This window comes from Notothenia rossii (assembly GCF_949606895.1).
Source record: "Notothenia rossii genome assembly, chromosome: 10".
NCBI lineage: Eukaryota > Metazoa > Chordata > Actinopteri > Perciformes > Nototheniidae > Notothenia > Notothenia rossii.
The window spans coordinates 43,243,601-43,271,269 of NC_136908.1; the positions used below are offsets into that span (position 1 = coordinate 43,243,601).

General features: G+C 40.8%; 3 protein-coding genes across 4 annotated transcripts; 1 reads left to right on the forward strand and 2 right to left on the reverse strand.

Annotated features, from left to right (window-relative positions):
* Positions 1 to 2,264: 2,264 nt before the first annotated feature.
* LOC307021618 (uncharacterized protein) lies at positions 2,265 to 9,370 on the reverse strand. Of its 2 annotated transcripts, XR_013803210.1 has the most exons (7): positions 8,965 to 9,370; positions 7,959 to 8,192; positions 6,971 to 7,596; positions 6,365 to 6,683; positions 5,855 to 5,909; positions 5,354 to 5,507; positions 2,265 to 3,164 (listed from the first exon to the last, which is right to left on the reverse strand). XR_013803210.1 is itself a non-coding variant. In XM_079653875.1 (6 exons), the coding sequence occupies exons 2-6, from the start codon at positions 6,979 to 6,981 to the stop codon at positions 3,038 to 3,040; spliced, it is 666 nt and encodes a 221-aa protein (XP_079510001.1). In that variant the 5' UTR covers positions 6,982 to 7,596; positions 7,959 to 9,360; the 3' UTR covers positions 2,560 to 3,037. The 2 variants fall into 2 exon arrangements, 1 of the variants encoding a protein (XP_079510001.1); XM_079653875.1 differs by having other exon boundaries at positions 2,560 to 3,164; positions 7,959 to 9,360.
* A 6,680-nt stretch (positions 9,371 to 16,050) lies between these two features.
* On the forward strand, positions 16,051 to 23,852 carry LOC307022038 (uncharacterized protein; the record flags this gene model as incomplete). The annotated part of the gene is made up of 8 exons (XM_079654613.1): positions 16,051 to 16,143; positions 16,399 to 16,537; positions 18,858 to 18,951; positions 19,140 to 19,227; positions 19,337 to 20,001; positions 21,534 to 21,654; positions 21,968 to 23,019; positions 23,502 to 23,852. 5 exons carry the CDS (start codon positions 16,051 to 16,053, stop codon positions 19,715 to 19,717), a joined length of 795 nt encoding a protein of 264 aa, XP_079510739.1. The 3' UTR covers positions 19,718 to 20,001; positions 21,534 to 21,654; positions 21,968 to 23,019; positions 23,502 to 23,852.
* A 543-nt stretch (positions 23,853 to 24,395) lies between these two features.
* LOC307023392 (general transcription factor II-I repeat domain-containing protein 2A-like) lies at positions 24,396 to 27,389 on the reverse strand. Its single transcript, XM_079656616.1, has 2 exons — positions 24,929 to 27,389; positions 24,396 to 24,496 (listed from the first exon to the last, which is right to left on the reverse strand). The coding sequence occupies exon 1, from the start codon at positions 27,257 to 27,259 to the stop codon at positions 25,751 to 25,753; it is 1,509 nt and encodes a 502-aa protein (XP_079512742.1). The 5' UTR covers positions 27,260 to 27,389; the 3' UTR covers positions 24,396 to 24,496; positions 24,929 to 25,750.
* Positions 27,390 to 27,669: the final 280 nt, after the last annotated feature.

Genomic DNA, 27,669 nt, shown 5'->3' on the forward strand with positions numbered 1-27,669 from the left:
CCTGCAGCACGTCTTTTTGTCCGTTCGGGTCTTGGAAGACCGGAAGCTGTGGGGTTCATAAAAACATGTTTTACTCAAAATCAAGCCACGATTATTATTTTTTTCGTCTGTGAGGAAAAGAAATGGGGCTCAGAGCCTCAGAATACTGAAATCTGTATTTTTAAAAAATCTTTTTTTCCTTCTAATTTGTTATTCTTTTGTCAATAACACACTGTTATTTACTCACCAATAATACACAATTATCCTTGTTTTTATTTATTTGTTTCATTTCATAATTTCCGGCTTGTTTGGCGTCCGTCAGGAACTGAATTTCAAAATTAAAATAACCGGAAACAGAGGTAGGCATTTCGAGCGATTACCCAAGATCCTCAGCTATGGTTTAAGCTCGCTGATTGTATTTTTTAGCTGCAATGCATGTTGGGATTTGGTGTTTATATGATATGAAATCGGAAAAACACTTAAAAAAAATTAAATAATACTTAATTCCGAGTGTTCTTGCTTTTCTCTTTGAAAGTCATCACATAATGGCATTGTAATATACGGTTCGGCTACATTACATATTACAGATCTGCCGTAGTTCTTTATTTATAGAGCCCTGATGAGAAGAACTTTGGAAAAACTGGAAGAAATGCCGCCGAAACTGAATACTTGACGTGGATCATAAATATATCAACAATTAAACAACATCTTCAATTTCTTTTCACACAATACGTCTCCTTGCAGTATCAACACTAATTCGGCTGACTTTTACATTTGATTTTATTCGTAGATAGGTTATATTTACACCATATCGGTGCACAGCTGATATAAAAGGACTAGTTTTTAAAGATATTATTGATTTTCTTTGAATATAAGAATGTAAATACTGAAATAATATAGCAATATGCTATAAAATTATGTGAAAACATGAATAAAACTACACATATTCAGATGTTGTACATACATAAGTGTCCTACACTAATAATACAAAGTTATTATGGCTGTTCGTACCTTGTGTGCACCGCCTAGTGGTTAAAGCACGTTATTGAATTATTATTTTTATGTGTTATATTCAGGGGTGCACACAACTTTCTCAGTGAGGTACTCAGATGAGTACCTGGAGTCAGTGTTTGGTACTCCAACTTCCAGCTCCCCTCAAAGTTCCCATGAAGCCCTCTGTATCGCGAATGTCAGCGGGTGGGGGTGCTAGTGGAGTATGATGAAGCCCTCTGTATCGCGAATGTCAACGGGGGGGGGGGGGGGGGTAGTAGTAGAGTGCAGAGCTTCGTGACCACAGAGCGTGTGAACGTTGTGATCAGCTTTTTTAGCGCAGTGCTGCTGTACAGGCCAACGTTAACAGCAGCCCTGTCTGTGCACACGGAGACCAACTCCGTCGTCCGATGATCTAACCGCCTTCTGGAAAAGCTTCACATATACATCGGTACACAAATGCGCTTTGTGACACAAGTGACGGTACGCATTTCAGATTGTTGCCGCGCATGCGTACCTGCGTACCACTTATGTGCACCCCTGGTTATATTCATACTTGCCAACCTTGAGACCAGTGGCGGCCGGCCCATAGGGGCGCTAGGGGCACCGCCTCACCTCTTCCCACATTACAAATTAAAATTATTATTTTTTTTTTTTAAATATTTTTTTTTAAATATATATTTTTTTAAATATATTTTTTAAATTTGAATTTTTAATGAACAAGGTAAATATTATATAATTGGTATCAGTAAAATGTATAAGCTACAATAAAATCTAGTTTAAAATGGTGTTACGATGTCTAAAGTTACTGATAAGTCACATGTTTCCTGCCTGGCCTTGCCCGTGTATCATTACCCTCTCTCGTCTGCACTGTAAAAAAAAAATCCGTTGAAAAACGGACAAAGTGCTGGTAATTTGCTGCCAGGACATTGTCCGTTATTCTACAGACACTTCCGTCAACCCTTTAACGGATATTTCTGTAGATTTACAAGACTTTGTCTGTACCATATACGGACACTTCTGTCAACCTTATAACGGATATTTCTGTAGATTAACAAGACTTTGTCCGTAATATTTACGGACACTTCTGTTAATCCTAATACGGACAATTCCGTATTTTAACAGTCCTTAGTATGTACTATTTACAGACACTTCCGTTAATCCCAATATCTTTTTTTTTAAATCTTGGGATAAAAAATATATATATATCCTAATCCTAAATAAATAACAATCATTACACTTTCAAGCAAACTGAATAAAGCACAATATATAGAAATTGAACAAAATGTATACCATTTTTTCCATAAAAGTGCATTTATTTCCTTTTTGCTAATGTATAAAGTGCATTTAATGATGAAATGAAAAAACTGAACTTTTCTCCCACTGCTGTTGCACCCTACTGGCTCACCTGTCAGTGAGGAAGGAGGAGCCCCCTCCAGGAGGATGTAGCGACTCCGTCCTACACCTCCCACTCAACATTCCCCGCTGACAGGCACTGCCCCAACCTGTAGGAGAACATGCAGTGACAAATATCACCCTCCCAACTTCCCTCCCCCCGAACATGGGGGATTTGAACCCAAAGAATCTGTGGTGGTGGGCAATAATTTTACCCCTCGCTACCTGAGTGCCATACAAATGTTTTTTTTTTAAGACATTTCCATACAATTGTAAAACCCTAACATGAACATACATTCAAGTATGTAAAATAACAGCAACAATAACCTTTTTCTTAACACCATGATGTTAGAGGTCGGGCTGTGTGTACATGTGCACCTCAAGATCAAATTAGTAGTTATAAATTCCTCCCAATGTTTGCCACTGCTGTTGCACCCTACTGGCTCACCTGTCAGTGAGGAAGGAGGAGCCCCCTCCAAGAGGATGTAGCAACTCCGTCCTACACCTCCCACTCAACATTCCCCGCTGACAGTCGCTGCCCCAACCTGTAGGAGAACATGCAGTGACAAATTAAAAAAAAAGTAAACTTTTTTTTTTTTTAAGTGTGTGTGTGTTGGTATGTTTAGTCCAAAAGTCCAGTCCAAAAAGTTCGGTTTTGAGCTTTGAGGAAAGCTCACATGTGCCAGTCAAATTCCTTCAGCTCAGTCACGAGCTTCGACAGTTTTGGAGGAATGTGATGCTGTTTCTTCCCCTTCATCTCAGCCTTGGACCCTCGGTCAGGATTCATTCCAAAGAAAACTCTAAGGAAACAGAAATATGTTTAGCTGCACATGCAACTAAATGAATGAAACTGAACTAAAGAGTAACATGCAGACAAAGCTGAGATACTACTTGTAGTGTGGCTCTACAGGAGTGGAGCCGTCTAAAATAGCATACATTTGTTTTCTCCACCATGCCCGTGTGTGTGTTTCCATCTACAGCTAATGTTGCAAAATACTACTACTACAATAACACTTTGCTCCTGTAAGCTGAGCAACTCAGACAACGTGCTGTTAAAGTCTGCTCATCACCAACATACTATACTGGAAATCTCAGCATAACCCGTGCACCTGTGACTTGTGTGGATATACTGTACGTGCAATGAACGATCTCAGGGCACCGTTAACTCAGTGCATGAGTAGCACAGCTAGTAGTAGTCGCTAGTAGTCACGAGTGCTGAAAGAAGTTGTGACGATTGATAACAAACTTTTAATCTGAAATGTATGTCTAAAATTAATGAACAATGAGTAATGGTCTATTTTGTGACAAAAAAATATATAATTTACATGAGCCGTCAAAAATGGCCGGCGAGTCTGTTGTAAACAGTGCTGTCCGGGAAGATTGTTTCAATGACAGTGGGACCTCTTTCTGGTCCCTCTGAACCCGTTCTGGATCACCACTCCTCGGTGGTGGTAATAGGTTTGCATTTGAGAATACAAACATTATGCACCTTTACAATATGAATTAACAAAACTATTATTTTGTGCTGACAAACTAGGCTATATAGTGTATTTAGTGACTTTTCCTGTCATAATCACCACTGTGACATAGCCTACAGCAGCCTACTGTAGCAGCCTCTATATTTTATATGTAAAATGTCTTGGTATTTGCTACATTTATCGTGGAGTTGTGTGTTTGTTAAACATACATATACAATTTAGAGGTGACAGTGTGCGGTGTTATAGTTTGTTAAAGGCACAAGTGAAAATTTGACAGGAAGAGTTACTAAATCCACAATGGTTTTGGTTATTGGCTACATACTATAGGTGGATCATGTTTGTTTGTATTCTCATAATGCAGACCAATTCACATAATCACGATAGGCGAGTTGTGATCCAGTGCACAAAGACGGAGGTCCAGATTTCATTGCAGCAGCTTTACAGGCAACCAAGGTAAAGAGGGTTGATTTATTTGCATCGATTATGATTGTACACAGTCTATATACATTTTAGTCACAAAATAGATAACATAGTTGCTCAACTTTGATTTCACACATACAACCACTGCATTAAAACTGCATCTAAATTTGCTACTTTCAATATCGCAGTCTACTTGTCAGATTTCAGTCAATCTTAAGTGTGACACAACCACTAAGCTCATCTGCAACAAGAGCACAGGCGTCAAACGTTGAGTGGAGTGGTAACTGTGACACTCGGTGCAAATGTAGACGTTACACAACAAGTATTAACATTGGGGCATGAATCCTGGTATGGATTTTGTTATATTAGTCACAAAAGCAGCTCACATAGAATAGCCTAAATGTGTGTCTTTGGTTAAAGAGATAGCTCAGAGATAGTTGTTAGGAATATTGTACATGTTTTCCCAATCACCCAGTGTCAGAGCCTAATAAATGCCAAATGCCTTAGGACAGACCTTTTCTATGTACTTGGTGTAGTCTGAAGTTATATGAAAGAGCATGGGCCTTCAACAGGAAGCTGCAAAATGTGCTGCCTGTGTTATAGGAACATTTATTAAGTATTGAGGGTTTAAGTGATTATATGTTTGATAATACACATTAACATGAAACAAACAATAGAAAAGATCATGTGTAAGCAAACAAACTTTACACAACACTGGTGATAGTGCTGTCAAACAGGTCTATGAACTCTATGAAAAAGTTGAATCTGCAATACAATTTTAGGCAGTATTTGGGTCCCTGGTTCATCTCTCTCAGCTAAGGGGTCCTTGGACTGAACAACATTGAAGACCCCTGTCAAAGAGCAATGAATATCTTGGCTCGATTGTAGAGTGTCAATGGGATCAAAACATATAATATATATTATATTTAATAATCATGATCCCATAAGCATCCTGGAATTGAGCACAACTATGCTAGTAATCTACGGGACGATGAGTGGATACCTTTTTACATGCTTTGTCTGGTGGGAAGCCCTCAGTCTCAGAATTTGAATACCCCAGCTTATACATTTCAAAACAATGAGCTGCTTACCTTTGCATGAATTCCAGGGTAAGAGACATCTCCTTTGGATATTCAATGTTGCAGACATAAAACAAGCAGAAAGCATAGCTCAGGGCCACAATGGGGGAGGTGATGTGGTCATTCACAACTTCCTGATCAACAGCAATCTGGAATAGATGGTCACCTTAAACATAGATCACAAAAACAATATGTATTAGTAATTTAAAAAAATAATAACGTACACACGTGCCAAATCTTCCATACTCAGCCCAAACACAGGTTATGGTAAGAACAAGCAACAAATACTTTGAAAAGGTATTCTGCATTTAGTTTGTCAGACTTTACATACAAGTGTACTTAAATTTAAAGATTTTGGCCCTAATCAACATAGTTCTGAGCACCATTTACAAAACAAAATCAACCAACTCTATACCTTTTCATCACAACAAATCGTCTCATCAGTAAACCTAAGAACAAATGGAGAACATATCTCCAAGCTTGCTGGGATGCAAAAATGATTCAACTACAAACCTCTGATTAGGATGCATGGGGTACAGGGGAGGCTGAGTTCAGCATCTGCGGAGTACTGTTTTCGGAAAATAAAACAACAAAGATACACATATGAATGTGTTGATTTTATGTTTCCAATGTACGCAAACACACAGTCAGGCAGGCAAATAGACCATCTGCCAGCGTCTGTATCAGAGGCAACCATAGACAATAATGTTAATAGTAGTTATAAAAAAATATTGTTTACACAAACATAATCGATTAATGTTAGGATCAGAATCCTTTTCGGTCAGGGGGGGAAAGTCTGTCCTTACAAGACCTTGTTCTATTAGGGGACAGCATTTGGTCCTCCAAGACAGAGGAGCTCTGCCGGGATGGAAGTGTATAATTATATGAGGGATTTTCTCCTGGTCGGGAAAATAAATCAAGGATTTTACTGATTTCCTTTTATCTTCGTTTCCAGGAGAGATGGTTTACCAATTTCGATATTATCAGCAGCGCAAAGTGGGGTTTAAAATCCATAAAATGTACCTCATTTTTGCAGAAAAGGTGATCAGGGTTTTCCTTGAAGTATCTCACAATGCCACAGATCAGCTGTACTGGACCTTCACCCATCTTCATCCCTTTGGTGTCAAGGAAGTTGTTGATGCCCGGTTCTTTTTTGGAAAGCTCCTGTGCCAGCTTGTTTTGTAACGAAAAGCCAAGGAGTCTAGATGCATGATCAAACAGGTGAGCAGCTTCAAATAGAAATGGCCACTCTTCCTTTAGGACCTTTACATTGGTTCCGTCGTTGATGGTTTCACGCTGGATGGGATATGTTTCAGCCATCAGTTTTCGAAACAGATGACTCCTAAAGATATGAGGCAACAGTTAATCAAACTAATAAATTCAATCAATAATAAAACAAATGATCAATATAAATACAGATAAATCAATTTCGGGTGAAAATAGCTGATATACAAGCGCACAACGAGTCCCATTGTGAACTTGTAGATCAGTTATTTTTTGTTAGTTATACAAAACCAATTTGAATTGATATACCAAAAATAAATCAAACTCAAATATTAGCCTCTCAATTACTCAATCAAAAAGTAATCCATACATACACAAGAACATAATGGATGGTTGGAGCCCTACCTGAGGATCATGGGTTTTGAAGGCACTTTTCAATTCATTTCGTTTTGACAGCAGTTCTGCTCTACTCTCAGTTCCCTTTACAGCAACATCCCACTCCACACATCCATAACGATCGGAATTTCTTGACTTTTTCTTCCGCTGAACTTCACCCTCTCCACCCTCTGCTCGCCTCTTTCCTGGGGTTGATGTTCTCTTAATATTTTCAACTCTGTTTTCTAGCTGGGTAAAGAGAGGACCACAACCATCTTTTGCAAACGGCATATTTCCAAAAGGCTCTGTCTGTTTGAAAGACAGAGGATATTGTCCTACAATGTTCTTGGCGATTTCCATCAGCTTGGATCTACCAGGTCTTCCAGGGTGTTTATGGAGGTAATCATCAACAACGATCCGAACCATCTGTAGTCTTTCTTTCGACTTTACCCATTTCTTTTCACCCAACACATCCATGAGCTTTGAGGGCATTTTGTGCCATGGTATGGAATATGGCTCACAGGATGGGGATTGGGCAGATGGGGTATGGGCAGGTGGTGCTTCAGGTGGTGTTGGGGACAGATCATCACTCTGTGGCAGAGGTGTAGATGTAGGGCCAGGGCCAGGGCTTCTGAACTGTGGTGCAGCTTGTGAATCTATGGATGACATACCCCATAAATTAACCACATCACCAATGCTACTAATTAATTAATACACTGGTTTTCAATGTCCGTTGGAGACCACCAGGGGTACAAATGGACCCTTAAGGGTCTGTGAATTTGTACAGACAGTATACAGGGTTGGGCAATATATTGATATATCATATGAGATTATTGAATAGGATTTTGGGTATCATATTGTGATACCTGTTGTGTTTTCCTGATTTTAAAGAATGAACTGAACTTACCCAACTGTTAACATTACATAGTCATAAATACATAATGGTGATATTTGATTTTGTCGGTGTTGTCCACCCCTCAGTACTGTGCAGATTAGGGTTACAAATAAAAAAACTTACCTCCTTGGAAAGCCTTAACGAGTCTTCTGCACTGAATGAGTGGCAGAGTGTCCTGAATGTCCGGGGCATCCACAAGGATCAGGTCATCTTCACATTGAACTCCTAATTCCACCAGTCTAGCCATGAGTGCATCCATCTTATCACTACTGAGCGATGGTATGGCTTTCTTAACCACATCTTTCACAAGCTCCATGTTGGCATGTGTTTAAGAGGAATGAGCAACCTCGCACCTCTCTGGTAAGAAGAAAGTGGATAATAATCATTAAGTTTGTCCAGATTTTGGCAGCTGTATTGACCGCAGTGTTTGGGGGGAAAACACTGTGCCAATGGAAGCTAACGGGAAGCTAACGTTAGCCCGCGTCCTTTTGCAATACTACTTTTAATCCAGATGTAACCACAACATAACACACACACCTTCAAATGTCAACGAAGCCTATCGAATATATATTAGTCGATATGATACTATTATAGCTGTATTGACCGCAGTGTTTGGGCGGAAAACACTGTACCAATGGAAGCTAACGGGAAGCTAACGTTAGCCCGCGGCCTTTTGCAATACTACTTTTAATCCAAATGTAACCACAACATAACACACACACACCTTCAAATGTCAACAAAGCCTATCGAATATATATTAGTCGATATGATATTATTATAGCTGTATTGACCGCGGTGTTTGGGGGGAAAACACTGTGCCAATGGAAGCTAACGTTAGCCAGGTTGGAAAGATACTAATAAAACAACAACACACAAACCTGCGAAAATAAACTAACCATAAATACAAACTTTACCTATCAATTCAATGAACTGGCCAACTTTTGCACGGGGGGATACTGCTTAAGGACTATATTCTAACTGGGGCCAGTTAGAAGAGAGTTACCTGCCAGACGTACACGTAATAAAACAAATATTTAACATTAACACAAATGTTATGTTTACCATAAATGTCCTTTTTGATTAAGAAATGAGGTTCCATTCCCAAATTAAACACAATGAACCAACCTACCGAGCAGACTTTCAGGTTCACTTTCAGTGCGGGATTCCTGTAATGGCGGCCACAGATATTTTTTACCGTGCAAAAGCACCCACAATGCAATGCGCAACCAGTGTTGCCAGATTCTGTGAGGGACACAAACAAGCCACAAGGTCTAGAGAAAATAAGCCCAAAAGAAGTGAAGTGGGCCACATGAGCACTTTAAACCTATACAGCAACTATTAGAAAATAGCAGATCACAACGTGCCGCGACGCGACGCGTTGTGAGCTTGTAGACCTGCTATTTTCAAATAAAATCTTGGGGGAAACTTATAATAAGCAGACCTGGCAACGCTGTTTTCAACGGCAAAAGTAATGTAAAAGTCGATTACAGTACTTAAACAGTAAAATTTTACACCACATTGGCCATCATTTTACGGATTTTTCTTAGAGTGTGGGCGCTAAGAGAGGAGCCCTCAACCAGTGCAGCAGCAGCCCCTAGCAGCTGACCGTTGCTATCTGTAAGCTATGGCTCCGAAGCATAATTTCAGCCAATCAGCGTCGTCAAATCTGATGATCACCGGGCGCCAATGTCAGCGCCCGGTGCAGGGTTATGGCTAGAAAGGATCCGTCTTGTGTAAAACTCTCGCGAGAGTTTGCGAGTCACGTGGCTGAATGTTTACGTTTGACAGGCAGCCTTTCAGTTACGATCGTTAACATCAGTGGGCCACAGCAAATGATGGTGAGAAGCTAAACTATCTATTAATTATGACAATTAGAGGGAGTGTGATTGTAACTGTGTGTGTGACTAGCTGGATGCAAAGAGGTAAACACTGTCTTTTGTTTCCCATGCTTGCTCTTCAAACAGCCGGGGACAGATGCTATGTGCCCGTGCTAAATAAACACACGTGCACGCACACACACACACACACACACACACACACACACACACACACACACACACACACACACACACACACACACACACACACACACACACACACACTCACTCACTCACTCACTCACTCACTCACACACACACACACACACACACACACACACACACACACACACACACACACTGACACACACACACACACACACACACACACACACACACACACACACACACACACATTATTGTAGTTGAGTTTTGACAGCATCCATCAAATTAGATGTTTTGCCTTAATGGTCTGTTTTCTAATATTTCTGTGTTTCTGAACCACGTCTGTGTCTTCATATAATGTTCGTATTTAGTCTCCTCTTAAAAAGTCTTACATTTGATAATCTGAATGTAAGGCCTTAAAAAGGTCTTAAATATGACCAAAAAAATAAGAAAGGTCTTAAATATGATTAAGAAGGTCTTAAAAATGATCGGATTTGAAAGGCACTTCTGTGTTGCGATAGCGTCTAAATGTGTTTTAGGGGAAATGTCAGGGCTGCAAAGTAACCAGTAGGGTAATAGCCTTTCAGTTCCCCCCAACAATTTGTATTGAATTAAATCAACATGGAACCAGTAATTACTAACTTTGTTTCCCCCGGCCCCTTATTGGAGAACACCCAGCTAGTAACCTAGCAACCAAGCTTCAGCTTGCGGCAGTCAGAAACTCATGTATCTTCGAATCTACTTACAAATAAATATGGGGAAGTGTCAGTTCAACCGTATTTGGTTGGAAAACATCTAATTTAGTGCTTGGTTGAAACCAGTGGAGGGGAACGTGTTTGAAGCCCGCCGCACCATTTGCAAGAGAAATAAGCGTTTGTTTTGCTAATGTAGCTAGTGCAGCAGCTCCCGCAACATTTCTCAAAATGTTCCCCGTGTGGTTTATTCACCATTACAATAGCCCCACCTAAAATAATTTCCACCAGCCGCCACTGCTTGAGACCTAGATTAACATTAACATGCTTATTGTAGTTCTGAGTGCAATGCCGTGCGGCCTGTAGCACCATCCTTTATGGAGCATGTGTGGGCTGGACCAGGAAAGAAGTGAGCAGAGGGTCGAGTTGTCTATTCTTGTTCTGTTTTTCTGTGGCTATCTACTGTAGTTGCGCACGCTACTAAAGAGAAGCGCTACCATGCAAACCAAACAATGGTGTAGCTGTAATAAAGTCCGAGTGGAAACAGTTGTGTGTACATCTGATTTGTTCAGAAATCGGGAGAAAAGCGGGAGAAATATGACCCCGGGAGGAAAACCGGGAGAGGGCTATGAAATCGGGAGGGTTGGCAAGTATGGTTATATTTGATGAAAAAAATATTAAGAGTACTTTCATACGGGGAAAGTAGAAGGTCCGTGATAGAAATATAGAATATAAAAAATCAAGAAGAGACTATAAGTGATCTCTACAATAAAACAGTTTAGTGCAGGATGTACAAAGATATTAATAGGAGGAGGTGCAAAAAAGGAAAACGAATTAACCTTTATTTAAACATTAAATAATACTTTAGATTAAGGTCTTTTAAATAAGAAAAAAGCTTTGGGGGTATCAAAAGATAAATATTAAGCCTGACAAAGTGCTTAACGCCTAATATATTTATTCTGCCCTTGCGTATGCATCGCACTGCATAGCTTAACAGATAGCGAACCAAGACTCAGAAGACAGTTGTTGAGTTGACCATTTACTGAGGCTTGAAATTCTAAAACTGCAAGAATAAACAGAAAAATACAACACAAGTTACACAATTGAAATAATACATGTGCAATATAATGCAAATAGAGTGCAGTATAACAGCCTATGCTAAGAATGAGCTATGTCCGTTAGCTTAGCAGCTAGTTAGCTTAGCTTATCTTAAACATTGAAACCACACAATCAATTAAACCACATTTTTGAAACACATAACTTGGCACACAGGTAATTTTGTATACTTACAGATGTAGCGATTCATTTCAGACAGTTTGAAACGCGAGGGCCGTGATTGGTACGTGATCTGCCCTCGCTCAAGGGAAAACCTCCAGCTTTACTTGAGACCGCCCCCGTGATAGATAAATGTAATTATAATGAAGCCAGCTGCAATGGATCATTGATCCACCAGGGGGTGCAGTGGGGTTCCACACTGGAGCTCATGTGAAATAAATTCAGATAAAGTGCGCTGGATGTACAGCGGAACTTTGTTAAGATCCATATGTCACAGATATCATACTCTGTGCTAAATAAGAGACATGTAATCATTTACAAAACATCACCATTTAACAAAATAATGTTGTTTAGTCGAAAAAAACGAACGGGAGGAAATGCAGCCCGGCTCTCGATTTTTAATCCTAATTTACTCATCATCTTCACCACGATTATTTATGTTTATGTTCGCCAAATTGACATGAAATCACTGACACATATGAATATACTGTATTCAACTTCATTAAAACGTTATTAACGTGCCTAAACTCAGTAATTCACTAGTAATTCACTAAAAATATTTATATTTTAATGGAGCCTCGTCGGCAGATCAGGATCCCAAAGCGTAGAGGAGGGATCCTGATCAGGGTGTTATTTTCCCCATAAGGAACAAGTCGCTGCAAATTATCCCGCTTATTACATGGCCACATTCTCAACAAAGTAACGACATGACTCCCAATATCAATTTAAATGCTTTTATGGATTTAGAAAATGTTTTTATTGATTTAAAAAATAGTTGTATGTATTGATTTAAATTGACATGCATCCGCTAAGAAAAGTAGTCCGTTGTTACCGTTTTTTAAACATTCTGAATGAAACGGCAGCTCTCAGCTGTGTATTTACACAACTAATGGCCCATCAACCACAGCTCTCTCTCCCCCTCCCCCCCTGATCTTTCTTCTCCAGCAGCTAAATTAACAGTAGGTTACTCTTAGTGACAAGCTTACAGTTAGACACAACACTGTCATTGCAAGTGACCCTCAGTTAGTTGACTTTTATGTTCAACTGCTAAATTCGTTACTGATAAAAAAGGGCTTCTACTGTACCTAATTACCTTAACACTAGAACCGCCAGAGGTTTTTGTATAGGCCTACCTAAACCCGTCAAAACCCGCTATTAGAATGCAATTTTTAACAACATAGGGTGCTACATAACACACTTTCAGGAAAAGTCACGGACTGGGAGACTTTAATATTTTATTGAAAAAAAGTTACATTGCACACACACAACACACATCACACAAATTGACCCGATTGGCGGTTCTAGTGTTAAATAAACTCACTAATTAATGAAACCAGTTCAATACGCGTTATTCTTATTCTTATCATTCTTTATGAGCGCAGAAATAGTTTTAAAATCAGATCTGTTTTTTAAATGAAATCTGACGGCAGGCAGTTAGCTCTGATCACCTATGATAAATGCGCCACACCTAATTTGGCCATTCAGCCACAGAGCTCCCTCTATACAAATCAAACTGTAGACGGTGTGAAAGCTCCTATTGTTTTAAATAATGGTCGGAATGTGACCTGTGAGCCTTCTGAATTACCGTGGGACAGCACATTCTAAACTAAAATGTTCAATCAATAAAGTAACATCTTATCTTATCTTAATAATATCTTCATATTAATAATAATAATAATAAATCATACAGTATGTGTCCGAAAGGGAGCAGGAGGAAGCAAATACAAACATATACAAAAAATATACTGCATATTAAAGCAAACGATTGTAAAGGTAAAAGTATGAGCATAACACATAAAGAAGTGTAATGTAAACATTTACATTATTATTATGATTATTTAATATATAAAGACTATTATTGAATAACAAGACTAGATATACTTTAGTTGATCTAAAATATTGATGTGTTCAAATGCTCTTCAAAACACAACTGAAAGTCCATGAAACTTGTCTTTCTGTATTTGTGAATGAAGCGCCATCTACTGGTTAAAACCTGAAAATCTGGCAACACCCTCTTGGAAAATAGTGGGAGGGCTTAACATTCCTCTATACTGGTTTTAGGCAGGTCGTAGGCAGGAAGCTGTAAACTGGAGTCTGAAATTAGGTGCTACATCTGTACAGACAGATCTACTCCAAGGATTAAAACAAAATGATCGGTGGCATAGAACTGAGCTACGATATGCTCTGCATGGCTTTGCAGTGTAAACTAAATCACAAGAAGGAGAGTCGCGCTATTTGGGGCCTTAAAGCTACAGTACCGACTTTTGCCACTACGGGGTGCCAGAACAATATTGTTTTCCTGCAATGTTGAACAACTATGTTGAAGCACTTATTTTAACTGATATTATACATATGAATTATACTCTTATGTGTGTGGTGACACCATTTGGGACCATAATTCATCTTGCTTATTGTGTTGCCACACGGACCCTTTAGTGGGAACACCTGTAGCTTTAGCTGCCATTCCTGCTAGCTCGTCAGGCAGAGCAGTTCATGTGTTAACCTCTCTGATATTTCTGATATTAATGAATAATAAAGATTGGAACTCCATTCTTAATACACCGCCTCCAACTCCCTTTTCACGGCACTACAATAGTATAATAAATGTGCAGAATATGAAAGTTTAAGTGTGGAGGTATACACACATATTGATAGATGTCTTGTAATGCACTGTTGAGGAGCCTCAGCTGCAACCCAATTTTTTCATTCATTGCATAACTGCACCATAGTTGTGTATATGATACGTCAATAAATCTTGAAAGGGATGTGCAAAATAGCCATTACACAGTCTTTAATTAACTATTAGTAGAGAATAACGAGTAATGAATATACCTTATTACTCGTTTCCATTCATGTCAATTGCAGATACATGTTAAGTCTTCTCAAGCACCAACTATCAAATATATCTCCTGATTGTGTGCACTTGACAAATACCTTCCCTGAATTTTACTCAGGTGTAACTAAAGTCTGATTTAAGGGTTGTTTATATTTCACATCATTAATCACAATCTGCAAAGTAACTCAAATAAATAGTGGAGTAAAAATACCAGGTTAACCTCTGAATTGTAGTGGAGTAGAATTACAAAGTAACAATGAGCTGTCATGTGGGTATATATTAATGCTGCGCATTATGGACACAAGCGATTTTCACCCATTTATTAATTATATGTTTTACATTTGATAACACCAATGTGTTTAATACTGGCAACTTCTAATTGTGGGAAAAACGAAAACCTTCAGTTGAGACGTCCCATAGAACATTTTGCGAAACACAATATCTAGCATGTGTAGTTCTGGGGGGGGCGTTCGATTCCAGTTTTGGATAGTCTGGCGTGGTTTCGTTCCATTTCAAACAGCTGTTTGACGCTCGGCGTAACCTTGGCGCACTGCCACTCCAACATCCAATCCCAGAGCTTGAAGATTAATCACGGGGACAGTAGTCCTGAACGATAGCTGGGGATTATGGGTAGTGTAGTGCCTTCGGCCATCCTAAACTCAGAAATGTTGACAATCGCAATGATGCTCGAAATGTCCCTTATAGGTCTACGTCTGTTTCCGGTTATTTTTATTTTGAAATTCAGTTCCTGACGGACGCCAAAAAAGCCAGAGATTATGGAATTAAACAAATAAATAAAAACAAGGATAATTGTGTGTTATTTAGAAAAGAATAACAAATTAGAAGGAAAAAAAGATTTAAAAAATATATAGATTTCAGTATTCTGAGGCTCTGAACCCCATTTATTTTCCTCACAGACGACAAAAAAAGTCAGACATTATACGATTTAAAATAAAAACAATAATCGTGGCTTGATATTGAGTAAAAACATGTTTTTATGAACCCCACAGCTTCCGGTCTTCCAAGACCCTAACGGACAAAAAATGTGCTGCAGGCACGAAACATACTACCAATAGAAATACATTGCTTTTAAAATCTTTCTTTGTGACACGAAAAAAAGGGGAAAATCGTGATGGTGAACAAGAATCAATAGATTAAATGTCATGACTATAACAAGAAATGCCGTGAGACTGGGTTGTTTCACCACACCTGAAGGAAGAGTGCAGTTTTCTGACAGCGAGGTGGTGATGGTTCTCACTGATGTAGCTTGTACTGATTCTTCCTTATTCGTTGCATTGTCATGGCCATGTGATTCATTGTAAACATCTGCGAAGGTATTACGGGAGCATCTTTGGGGCAAACTTGGCGATTTTATTGATTCCAGATACAGATCACAAGTGTTAAGGTGTTAACATTGACAGTCCTACATAATGGCGTTTTCCAACCACAGTTGTCTCCAGCGTTGGAAAGCCTCGCCAAAACTAGGGGTGCAACGGTATCCGTATTGGTCCCGTGCCATCACGGTTCGGACATCAAGGTTCGGCACAGGCAGTCACACGACGAATACGCCTTTTTTTTACGAGTGGGAAAAAGGTCTGTCATTCAGGGCAGTATCCTTTACACTATTTATAATCCAGGGGGCGGTATTGCGCCTAAAAGCTGTTTGCCAGCCGCCCTTAAACAACAAATGAAGAACAAGAAGAAAACACAACAAAACAAACAAAAAACAAGAAGAAGAAAAGTTACTATGGCGATTTCAGATAACACACAGGAGCTAGAGCCCACCTGCTTCTTTTAAATCAGCTGTGTGGGAACATTTCGGGTTCCCTGTGGACTACGATAACGATGGAGTGCGAGTGGTGGATCGGACGAGGACGGTGTGTCGGCGTTGTTCGACAGCGGTGCAGTATGCTAATGGTAACACACGCCAAACATGCTAAATCATATCAGAAGGCATCACCCAGATTTGCGAATCACCGGAGCCCGGCAAAAGACAACAGCAGTTCAACAGCTTATCCCCGCTGTTTTTAAGAAGCCAATAGACATGAAAGCTGTGAGACCAAAAGAAATAACGGAAGCTATTGGCATATATTTCAACGGCCATGCGCTCTTGAAACACTTTCTTATTATTTATGATGTAATATTTTCAAGACATTCTTTTTAGTTTTACAGTTTATTGAACCTTTTTGTTTGACATCAGCCATTATATAATCTGGGCATCTGAGTGTGTGTGGTACTGTTTGTGGTTTGTTTTTAATATTGTAATACAGTTAATTATTCAACATGAGTTTGCTTTTTCTTGTTGTACCGAACCCTTACCGAACCGTGACCCCCAAACCGAGGTACGTACCGAACCGTGAATTCTGTGAACCGTTAAACCCTTAGTGAAAACTATAACTTCTTAGTCCTCTCATGTTGGACTGACAGTCAATCACTAATCACCCCCTAACTACCACTGGTATTAGAAGACAGGATGGGCCGGGGCTAGCTGGTTAGAATGCTCATGTGTCTTTGAGATAATTTGCTTTGTAGTTTGTTTTCAATGAGTTTGGTAAGAAACTTGGTTCCCATGAGTTTTATTTGAGAAAAAGGATCATTTAAATGCTAGAAGTTGAACTTCAAAATTTGAAGGCTCATCAGAGGATCCTCTCTGTACACAGCTCTCCACCTTCACAGTCTGCACAGTGCGGAGGACACAGTGCCCCGGAGAGGCATTTCTCCAGTTTAACATTTATCTGGGTTAACTAAAGTCTGCCAACCAGCCACTTTTAATTGCTTATGTTATTACTCGGGGGCGATGAGGGCAGGTCGTCCATCACTGCAGAACAGGAGTGCATCTGCTCGCCTCTCTGATGGATCAAAGCATCAATTCTGAACCATGGCCCTCCAACATGAGGGAGACAAGGAAGGTTTCTCAATTCTCTAATTTCCCCTCCTCGACCCCTCGGTCCTCCGGTAGTGACCCGGAAATGGATTTCAGTGCGCCATGTTGAAGAACATCTCATTTCTCTAAATGCACTTCGAGGACCGAGGATCGAGCGTCGAGGAGGCTCTTTGGAGGAGCTATAATCGAGGATACACTGTTGGTTCCTCCACGGATGCATTTCCGGGAACGGTGGAGTATAAAACAGGCGTGGCGCACCGCTGGAATCATTTCAAAACCATGGCGGGAGCAAATGTATTGATAATGATACGTCGTATTAGTTATTTAAGAAGTGAAATGCGCGATCAAACTCCGCCCCTCTGTATGCAGTTAGAACTTTCCAACCGCATTCCTTATTGACATTTCACCTGATATTCGAAATGTTTTTTATCCACATTTTAACTGCACCCAATCCTGCTACAGCATGCCATGATGTTTAAAAGTGCAACAAGTTTATTTATATTCAGAGTATTAAATCAACACAAACTTTATTTAGCATTCAGCACTATCATTTGATTTGGGGTATGTTGTTATATATACACTAGAATCAATTGCTCATCACAGACTTTGTAAATCTTCCAACAGATTTAAGCTACACCTTCTACTTTGTCTATTGAATATGTATTCTTTGATTCGCAGCCAGGAGAGAGTCACAAAGAGACTAATGGAGTCTCTGAAGGTTCAAATGAGTAATTTAATAAAGTATCGTTGGTTTTGGAACAAACAGAGCAAGTCAAACACAGCACCGTGTCAAGAGGAAGAGTCCCCGTGATGTGTGTCTATATCCGATTCCTGGCTCCTCTTCTCATTGGCTGCTTCGACGATGGGCGGGTCTTCCTCCCCTTCGTTCCTCTGTATCATTTTAAAATAAATAAGAAGATCTAGCCATTGTGTGTTTAATGTATACCCCCACAATCCTTTTCTCCTCATTCTCCTTCATGACTTTTTGTTTGATACATTCTAAAAGGCTGAAAACATAGATAACGTGAAGCCGGAAGTAACGTCATGTAAACGACGGGGTTGTCCTTCAATAAAGTACATTTATTTAATATTCAGACATAATAACATCTTAGCGTCAATAAGTGTAGTGTTAAAGTCAGTGTGTTTTAGTGTGCAACACTACTTGTAATTTTCATCTTAAATTAATTGCTAAGGCTAACCGGAAATGAAGAATTTTCAGAATAAAACAGTTTCAGGTTAAGAGTGTATGTGAACTTCCGGTTTTTCAGAATAAAACAGCTTTAATTAAAAGAGTATATTTAATCTAAATTAAGCCATATAAACATTGATTTTAATTTCTTACACTTTTCACAGGGAAAGATGAGGAAACACTGACCCTCATCAAAGTGAGGGCAGAAAAAGACGAGCTTTTTACAGGCCGGAGGCACACTACCAAGAAAGCCTGGGAGTGAGTGACATTTTCCTGGATTGGGAACATATGATCCTTAGCATTTACGTATTGGTGGTTACAATTGGTATTTTAATATTGTCTGCTGAACCTGTGAGTTTAAATATCGATTGCTTTGTTAGATGACACCTGTTGCTGCAGACCTTATTAATTGCTGACCAGCTTGAAAAATCTCTTGTATCACTCAGGGAAATTCTAAAGGCCCTTGGCTTATTCAGTTCTGTAACCCCCACGCAGATCGGCAAAAAGTGGGACAATTTGAAACGAAAATATAAGGTAATATGTTATTATTTATTAGTTTACTCATGTGTGCCTGTGAAACCACGGTTGTCTGATCAGCATAGCAGCTGTTGTATAACTTTACCTCACGTTTGTGTTTTTGTAGGAGTTGAGATACCCCCCAACCGGGACAGGGACCGACAGGGGAGAGGCCACAGCAGCCACATGGCCGTATTTTACGGCCATGCATGAGGCCATCGGTGGGAGGCCATCCATGGACCCTCCCAACCTGATGGACTCCGCCAAGGCTGCTGTGGCTTCTGGCAGTGGCTCAACATCCACTGAGGCTGTCCAGAGCCAGGCCACAGTGGAGGATAAGGAGGCCACCGAGTCTGCCTCGGACAGCCAGGAGGATGTTGAGCCATCCACCTTCTGTATGCCGGTCCCCCTCCTCGTAAAAAAAAAGCGCAAGTCGCATTTCATTGAAACGCTTCAACCGCCAGCAGGCAGCCACCGCGGAAACCTCCAAACAATTCAACGTTTTTAAACTCAACTCAACAACCAACCAAACAGAGTCTCCTTAATATGCCGCTCCATTTAACCTGCCAGATCTCTCTCTATACATTGCTTGCTGCTGCTATTGCTGCAGCTACCTCTACGTCGCTGCTGCTTGCCTGCCCCACCACCACCTCAGCTTCCACCCCTGTAGGCTCGGGGTTAGTTATTTAATCATCACTCATCGTGCTATGTAGATCTATGGAGTGATGAGGCCCGAGCCTAGACGCCAAACTCAACTATATGCTGCTTCTAATAAACATGTTAAAGAAACACGTGAGTTGCCTGACTGAAATGTCTATAGTCATACTGAAACTCATAATGACCACTTTAATTTTTGAATTTTAAATCTCCACCTCAAATCATTCCACGCATAAAGTATCCAAATGCAATATCAGGGATGTTATATCAATACAAATTGAGTCAAGTTACTGCATAGCTCAAAACCTACATAAGTAAAATTACTAACACATGTATCTTCTTTCTTTTAAAGTTCATTCAAAGCATACCAATATTTTATCACTGAACATGACTCAATTTCAACACTAAAAGTGATACTTTCAGACGAAATTGTGTGATGGCCTATTTGACATCCCATACAATTTGTAATAAATGTGTCTGTAAAGTCCTTTGCTCTAAATAAACTTGAGCAAGGTGAAATTAAAAATAAGGCTTATAAATGGCACATACAAAAGGACAGAGTTATGCATCTGGCCAGTAAATACATTTTTAACCTGTCAACAAAACAAACGGGTAACATAAAAACTGCCCATAAATAAAAATCCTCTTAGCAGTAATCGTGGTCGTGCAGCTGAACCGGGTTGTGGTCAGGAGCCGAGATTTGGTTTGCCAGTTGGCCGTTTCTCAATGTTGAGTAGAGCTGCTGCAGAGCCACTATATATCAAGTATACTACGTCATCGAGTGGTGCCGAATGCTGGGAATTTAAACAGCATTTAAACAGTCCTTCGGCGCCACTCGATGACGTAGTATACTTGAAATAGTGGCTCTGCAACAGCTGTACTCGACATTGAGAAACGGCCTGTCTCTCCGGCCATGTCCACCTCGCTCCCCCCTCACAAAACAATTGATGGAAACCGTGTTAGACTTACACATTTATTGCTGTACATATCACCATTCTTAAGTTTATAACATGTTATATTAAAATATGGCCAAAAGTCTCAATTTCATTTGAAGCTGTATTGGCTTATTGATGTGTTATGGGACAAAATAGTTGTTTACCCAAAGATAGTACTATCGAATTACTCATTGAATAACCAATAATCACCCAGCTGAATAGTATGTTGCTCAATGACCCTACTGTATTAGTGTCCTATAGCTCACACCCCGGCTTTCACCTGTTCAACCTGCTGCCCTCCGGCAGGCGCTACAGGTGTATAACATCCAAAACAAACAGACTCAAAGAGTTTTTTCCCAAGAGCCATCATTACTCTTAACACCTGAAATCATGTGAATCAATGTGACTCTGTACATATATACATATATATCATTACTATTATTATTATTATTATTATTATTATTATTATTATAAATACACACTATTATTATTATTATTATTTATTACATTACAAATTTTATTTTTATACCTCTGGACATAATTACTGCACTTTATTCCTTATTCCTTTATTTTTAAGTATGTATGCTGCGTGTATTCTGTTGTCTTATGTTGTGATGTTTTTGTTTTTGTATTGATGGCACCCTTGAAAGGGAGAAGCATTTATTATTATCTCATTGTACATGTATGATGACATTAAACAATTCTATTCTATTCTATTCTATATAAGAGCAGGTGGGCAGTATCACAGTTTCAGAGCAAGATGGCAGAAATGGCTGCTTTCTTGCAAAACAACAAAGCAAATATTCAGAGGAGGAGAGCACGACTGCAGAGGCTGGCAGTAGGTTTACAAGGGGTAAATGGATTCTGATACTGGTTTTAATGATAGATTACAGATGCTTACATTGCACATACTACCAAGAGTATAGCTGAAATTGTTCCTGTATATGTTCTGTGTACCTGGGTGAAGTTAGGTTTGAGGGCTTTCTGACAGAAAATGGTCTTATGGTTTAGCCAACAAACATATTTCCAGTATTGGTTATTCATAGCAAACTTGAATGCTATCTCCATGTGCTTGCCTTACACAACAAATATGCATCAAAAAAGGAAAGCCACAATCGTGATGTATTTCAACCTTTTACTATTTACACCTGTTTTGTCTTCTACAGGAGAGGATCAACATGTACGCCAACCCCAACCACCATGTCCCTGTGGTACAAATCTATATGGATCAGTCCAAAGATCTTAGATTTGACTACCGCCTGTCGAGGGAATCCATAGAGGCCCTGATGACCCTTCTCAGGAGGGAGAAGACCCATGGCTGGGTTCAGCATGTGGAGGTCCTCCTGGTGGTCTACTGGCTGGCACATGGGCTGTCCTATTAGGTTGTCTCCAGGGTCTTTGATGTGCCCAAGACAGTTTTCGATATTGTCCACAGGATGTGTGAGGCAATATTATGTTTGTTGGAGAAGGTCATCCATTTCCCCACACAGGCACAGTGTGCTGAAGTTGGCAATGGCTTTCATCGCCTTGCCAACAGCCCAGCCTTCAGCAAATGTGTGGGAGCTATAGATGGATGCCACATCCGTATCAAGGCTCCCAATAGCCCCCATGCCCAGGATTACCTGAACAGGAAACTGTTCTTCTCTGTCCAGCTTCAGGGAATCTGTGACAGTTATGGCACATTCCTGGACATTTTTGTTGGCTACCCTGGTTCGGTCCACGACACCAGGGTGCTCAGGAACAGTCCAGTGTTTGTGAGGGGCTGTTGCCCACCAGCTGGCCATTACATTGTGGGGGATGGAGGTTACCCGTGCCTGAGGGAGCCTCTTAACCTCATCACACCGTACCGGGAACCAATGAGGGGTAGAGTGGGGGCGCGCTTCAACCGACACCATGCCAGAGCCCGATCGGTTGTGGAGAGGGCTTTTGGGATGATGAAGACACGGTGGAGAGGGATCTTCTTCAAGGCCCTGGAAGGTCATCACACCTTTTTCCCCAAGGTGATAGCAGTGTGTGCAGTGCTCCACAACATCTGCCTCACTGCTGGAGACATCCTGGAGCCAACTGAGGGAGGGGATCCAGTGCCGCTACCTCCACAGGGACCTGTGCAGAGGGATGAACATGCTGGTCAGCACTATAGGGACAGACTGGCAGCACACGTGTCAGCCCCACATGAGCGTCCTCCACACCTAAATGACCATGATTATTTCCTTATATAGTAAGTATATTAATGGCTTTCTTACATCATTCATTTTGTTTAGTATGCAATCATTCCCCATGAATACATTTCAGTCAGACAACTCATGTGTTTTTTTAACATGTTTATTAGAAGCAGCATATAGTTGAGTTCGTCGACTAGGCTCGGTTCTCATCACTCCACAGATATACTGTACATAGCACGATGAGTGATGATTAAATAACTAACCCCGAGCCTACGCGTGGAAGCTGTGGTGGTGGTGGGGCAGGAAAGCAGCAGCGACGTAGAGGTAGCTGCAGCAATAGCAGCAGCAAGCAATGCATAGAGAGAGATCTGGCAGGTTAAATAGAGCGGTATATTAAGGAGACTGTTTGGTTGGTTGTAGAGTGGCAAGGGGGCGTTATGTATGAATGCAGCATAAGTGCTCGAGTTGACTGCCTGAACTAGCTCGCAGGCTTTGCCCCATGTTACTAATGCACGTTATTGTGTCTCTTGTGGTGCAGGTTGCCAAGCTTGGATTGTTGCTACTCCTGCTGCAGCAGCATGTTCCAGTTGGAAGCAACTAAGCTCCATCTTTTTCGTTGATGTTCACCCCGTTATGTTGTATTTTTGTCATGTTTATTTGTACATACGACACCTATCGCACTTCTGTCCGTCCTGGGAGAGGGATCCCTGCTCTGTTGCTCTCCCTGAGGTTTCTTCTATGTTTTCCCCCTGTTAAAGGTTTATTTTTTTTGGGAGTTGTTCCTAATTGACTGCAAGGGTCTAAGGACAGAGGGTGTCGTAAACTGTACATTAGAAAGCCCCCTGAGGCAAGTTTTTGGTTGTTAAATAAACATTTGGCTGATATATTTCACTGGAGTGGGTCTGCTATTTTGCATGTAGTGTTTGTCATTACACAACAGTCATTATTTTGCATTTAAAGCACAAATATTGTTGAAAGTAACTGTTGTATTTTATTTGAAAAAGCTGCTATGACATGTGGTGCTTTTGGGCAATTTTCCCTTTTATGTAAAGTGCTTGTTTATTGAAGCACTGTTTCTGAGTGTTATCCGAATCATCAACTGAAGAACTCAACTTTAGTGTTTTCAAAAACTTAAACATTTATTTATTTTTATTTTTCACAAGCTCTGATATTAAATGAACAAGTCGCTCATCGAGCGCTGCATCACAGGCCTCGTTCTTCTGCCTGCTTTTTCAGGAAGGCCAACACGCTGCTTCTTCGCCTTGGCCTTTTAGTTGGTGGTTGGGAGCTGGTGGAGGGCACGGGCTCCTCCTCACTGCTGAGAGAAACTTGGGAAGGCCCTTCTTCAGCAGAGGTGGAGGCCTCAGCAGCATTCTGGCCATGGCTTGCCAATGGGCATGAGGCAACTAGGGTGGGAGGCTGAATTGATGGCCTTCCCCCAATTGCTTCATGGATAGCCTCAAACCATGGCCAGGTAGCTGCTGAGGCCTCTCCCCTGTCTGTTCCTGTCCCAGTTGGGGGATTCTTGAACTCCTATTGACAACACAGATAACAGATTGTTAGTTAAAGGGCAGTGAGGGGAAAATGTCATGACATGACATTACATTGCATTTAGCTGACGCTTTTATCCAAAGCGACTTACAATAAGTGCATTCGACCAAGAAGATACAAATTTGAAGAAAACAGAATCATATAAGTACATCAGGTTTCATAGAGCTACAACATTTCAAGTGCTACTCAACTGGCTTTAGATAAGCCAGTGCTTTCTTAGTATATAAATGCACAGCAAACGAACATTTTTACTAATTCGAAATGTATAATTGCTTCCGCCTTAAATGTTAAAGTGTAAACAACTAAGCAAATTCACATTATAATATAGGAGGCTGGGGTCGCCAGTTTAAGTCTGTAACATAATATCTACAAACACTAACCCACCACAGTGCCCAGCCATGTGATTTGCTTTACCTTGTATTTTGTTTTCAAGTTGTCCCATTTCTTTGCCGTCTGTGGAACAGTCACCTGGCCCTCCAGACCCATCTCTTTAACAACCTGCCTTTAGTTACAAATTATCTTAATTCACCACATTTATTAAAACATTTTATCAGACAAATATAGATGTACTTACTCCCAGCCTTATTTGGCAGCATTTTGTTTCCCACTGAACATGTGCTCCATCTTAACCCTTGCACTAATTAGGGCAAGGGTTTCAGCATGTGTGACTGAAATAAATGCATCATATTAGGCTTGCATGGTACAACGCTGGAAACTAAGAATTAAATAGCCTAATGCAAACTGATCATAAAGTTTTTAGTAAGATGTTAACTTTACCTGGACAATTTCACAACAGTCCTTTCATATAAGCATTTTGCCAAGTTATGGCTTAAGAATTTGAAACCTTTAGAGAGCAGCGGTGACTTACATGATCTTCGTTTGTCGGTCATGATCGGTTGTTTCCGTGAACGACCGAATATTCCCTTGCCTTAAATGCCGCGGCCGCAAGGCATTGTGGGGCAGCATTTTCTCCTCCCCTCTCGGTGAGGGAGGTCCAGTGGTTCCTAAGCTAAAGGAGGTTATAAAGGAAGTTTGATACCTCCTTTCCTATCATCTAGAGCAGGGGTCTCAGACTCAATTTACCTGGGGGCCGCTGGACGTAGAGTCTGGGCAAGTCTGGGCCGCTTCAAGTATTCCGCAAAACATTTATTAAAAAATAACATTAACAGTTCTTCAACATATTCTTAACATGAACTGTTCTTCACAACATAACTATGTACAGTTGCTCTTTCTTGCCTACTCCTTGCTGGTAGAGACCTGGCAGCGCTTCCTCTCACACAGCTGAGCCACATTTGGTTTGAGGGAGGAAGCAGTTGAAACCTTCAGTATGGCTTGAAGATGTGCATCAGTAAGTCTGGACCTGTACTTTGACTTATTGAAGTTCATGGTGGAGAAGAGCTGTTCACACATATATGTGCTCCCAAAAAGGCACATGGTCCACTTGAACATCCTGGAAATCTCAGGGAAGGAGGGGGGCAATTCTCTCATGAACTGTCCAAGCTTGTCTGCTTTCCCATTCACTTCCCTGAACTTGGCTTTGAGCTCAGAATTGCACTGCAGGTCGATGAGCTCCATTTGAAGCACACCAGGGGCATTTTCCACATCAAAGGAGAAGGGGTCTGCAAACATTTGGAAAGTGGCTCTGTGTGTCTTGAAGTCTGCAAACCGCTGATCGAATTCCTCCTGTAGCTTCACTATGGCATCAATATACTTCTCACCACTGAATGCTGTGCCCCTGTCCATGAGAGCCTTGCATACTGGGAAATGGCAGAGGTTTTTCTGAGGGAGCTGGGCTTTCCATAACATCAGTTTTGTAGAGAATGCTCTGACATTGTCATATGCTGCACTAACAAGCTGGCCCTGGCCCTGCAACTTCTTATTCAGAGCATTCAGCTCCTGTGTGATGTCAACAAGAAAAGCTAAGTCCATGAGCCATTTGGGATCACTCAGCTCGGGAACAGCCATCCCACCCTTCTCCAGCATGAATACTTTCAGTTCTGTTCTCAACTCAAAAAACCTCTTCAGGACGTTTCCCCTGCTGAGCCAACGTACCTCTGTGAAGTAGAGCGCATCCTCATATTCTGACTCAATTTCCTCCAAAAAAGCACAGAACTGGCGGTGCTTTAAGCCCCTGGATCTGATATGGTTGATGCATTTCACAACGACAGACATCACATTGTCAAACTTCAAGCATTTGCTGCAAAGGGCCTGCTGATGGATAATGCAATGCAGAGCAATAGCCTCCTCCACACCCTCCTCCTCCAGTTTTCTTTGAACAAGTGCCACCAGCCCGTTTTTTCTCCTTGTCATTGATGGCGCTCCGTCCGTCGTAATTCCAACAAACCTCTTCCATGGCAGACCGATATCCGCAATGGCATCACACAGTTGCTGAAATATCTCCTGAGCGGTGGTCTGGCCATGCATTGGTTTCACTGTAAGCAACTCCTCTGTAACTTCAAAATTGTCATCAACACCACGGACATACATTGCGAGCTGAGCGGTGTCAGTGATGTCTGTGCTCTCATCAAGAGCCACAGAGTATGCACGGAAAAGTTTGGCTTTGTCGCACAGCTGATCATATATGTCACTTGATAAGTCAGAAATGCGCTCTGCCACTGTGTTAGCTGACAGGCTGATGTTGTTGAACTGACCCTTCTTTTCCGGACAGACTATACTTGCAGCCTGCAACGTGCATTTGTTTACAAACTCGCCTTCCGTAAACGGCTTTCCCGCCCTAGCAATCATCTCACTCACCACATAGCTAGCTTCGACTGCTAAATCATCCTCATTGCTTCCTTTCTTGAAGAGATTTTGTTGCTTCCATTGAATTTTTTTTAGCTCTGTGACTTTTTTATCTCTCTCATCTCCCAGGTATTTTGCATACTCTGCATGTTTAGTTGAGTAGTGACGTTTGACGTTATACTCCTTGTATACAGCAATTTTCTCTGTGCATATAAGGCACGTTGCGTTTCCCCTGTACTCAACAAAAAAATATTCAGTCTCCCACTTCTCCTGAAATGTTCTGTGGTCATCATCGATTTTTCTTTTCCATGGGGGGGGCCATGAGAAAACTGTCTCGCGGGCGGAGTCTGAGACACCTGATCTAGAGAATTCAAACGGCAGTTATCATGGCTGCCACTGAGGGACGTCCGGGT

Bases quoted from the DNA above. Each gene is read 5' to 3' on its own strand.
- LOC307021618 (XM_079653875.1), bottom strand. The intron at 5,910-6,364 runs GTACATTTTATG...TTCCGAAAACAG, and splicing joins ACCTTTTCTGCAAAAATGAG to TACTCCGCAGATGCTGAACT. The intron at 5,508-5,854 runs GTTTGTAGTTGA...TCTATGTTTAAG, and splicing joins CCCATGCATCCTAATCAGAG to GTGACCATCTATTCCAGATT.
- LOC307023392 (XM_079656616.1), bottom strand. From the start codon at position 27,259: ATGATTGCTAGGGCGGGAAAGCCGTTTACGGAAGGCGAGTTTGTAAAC.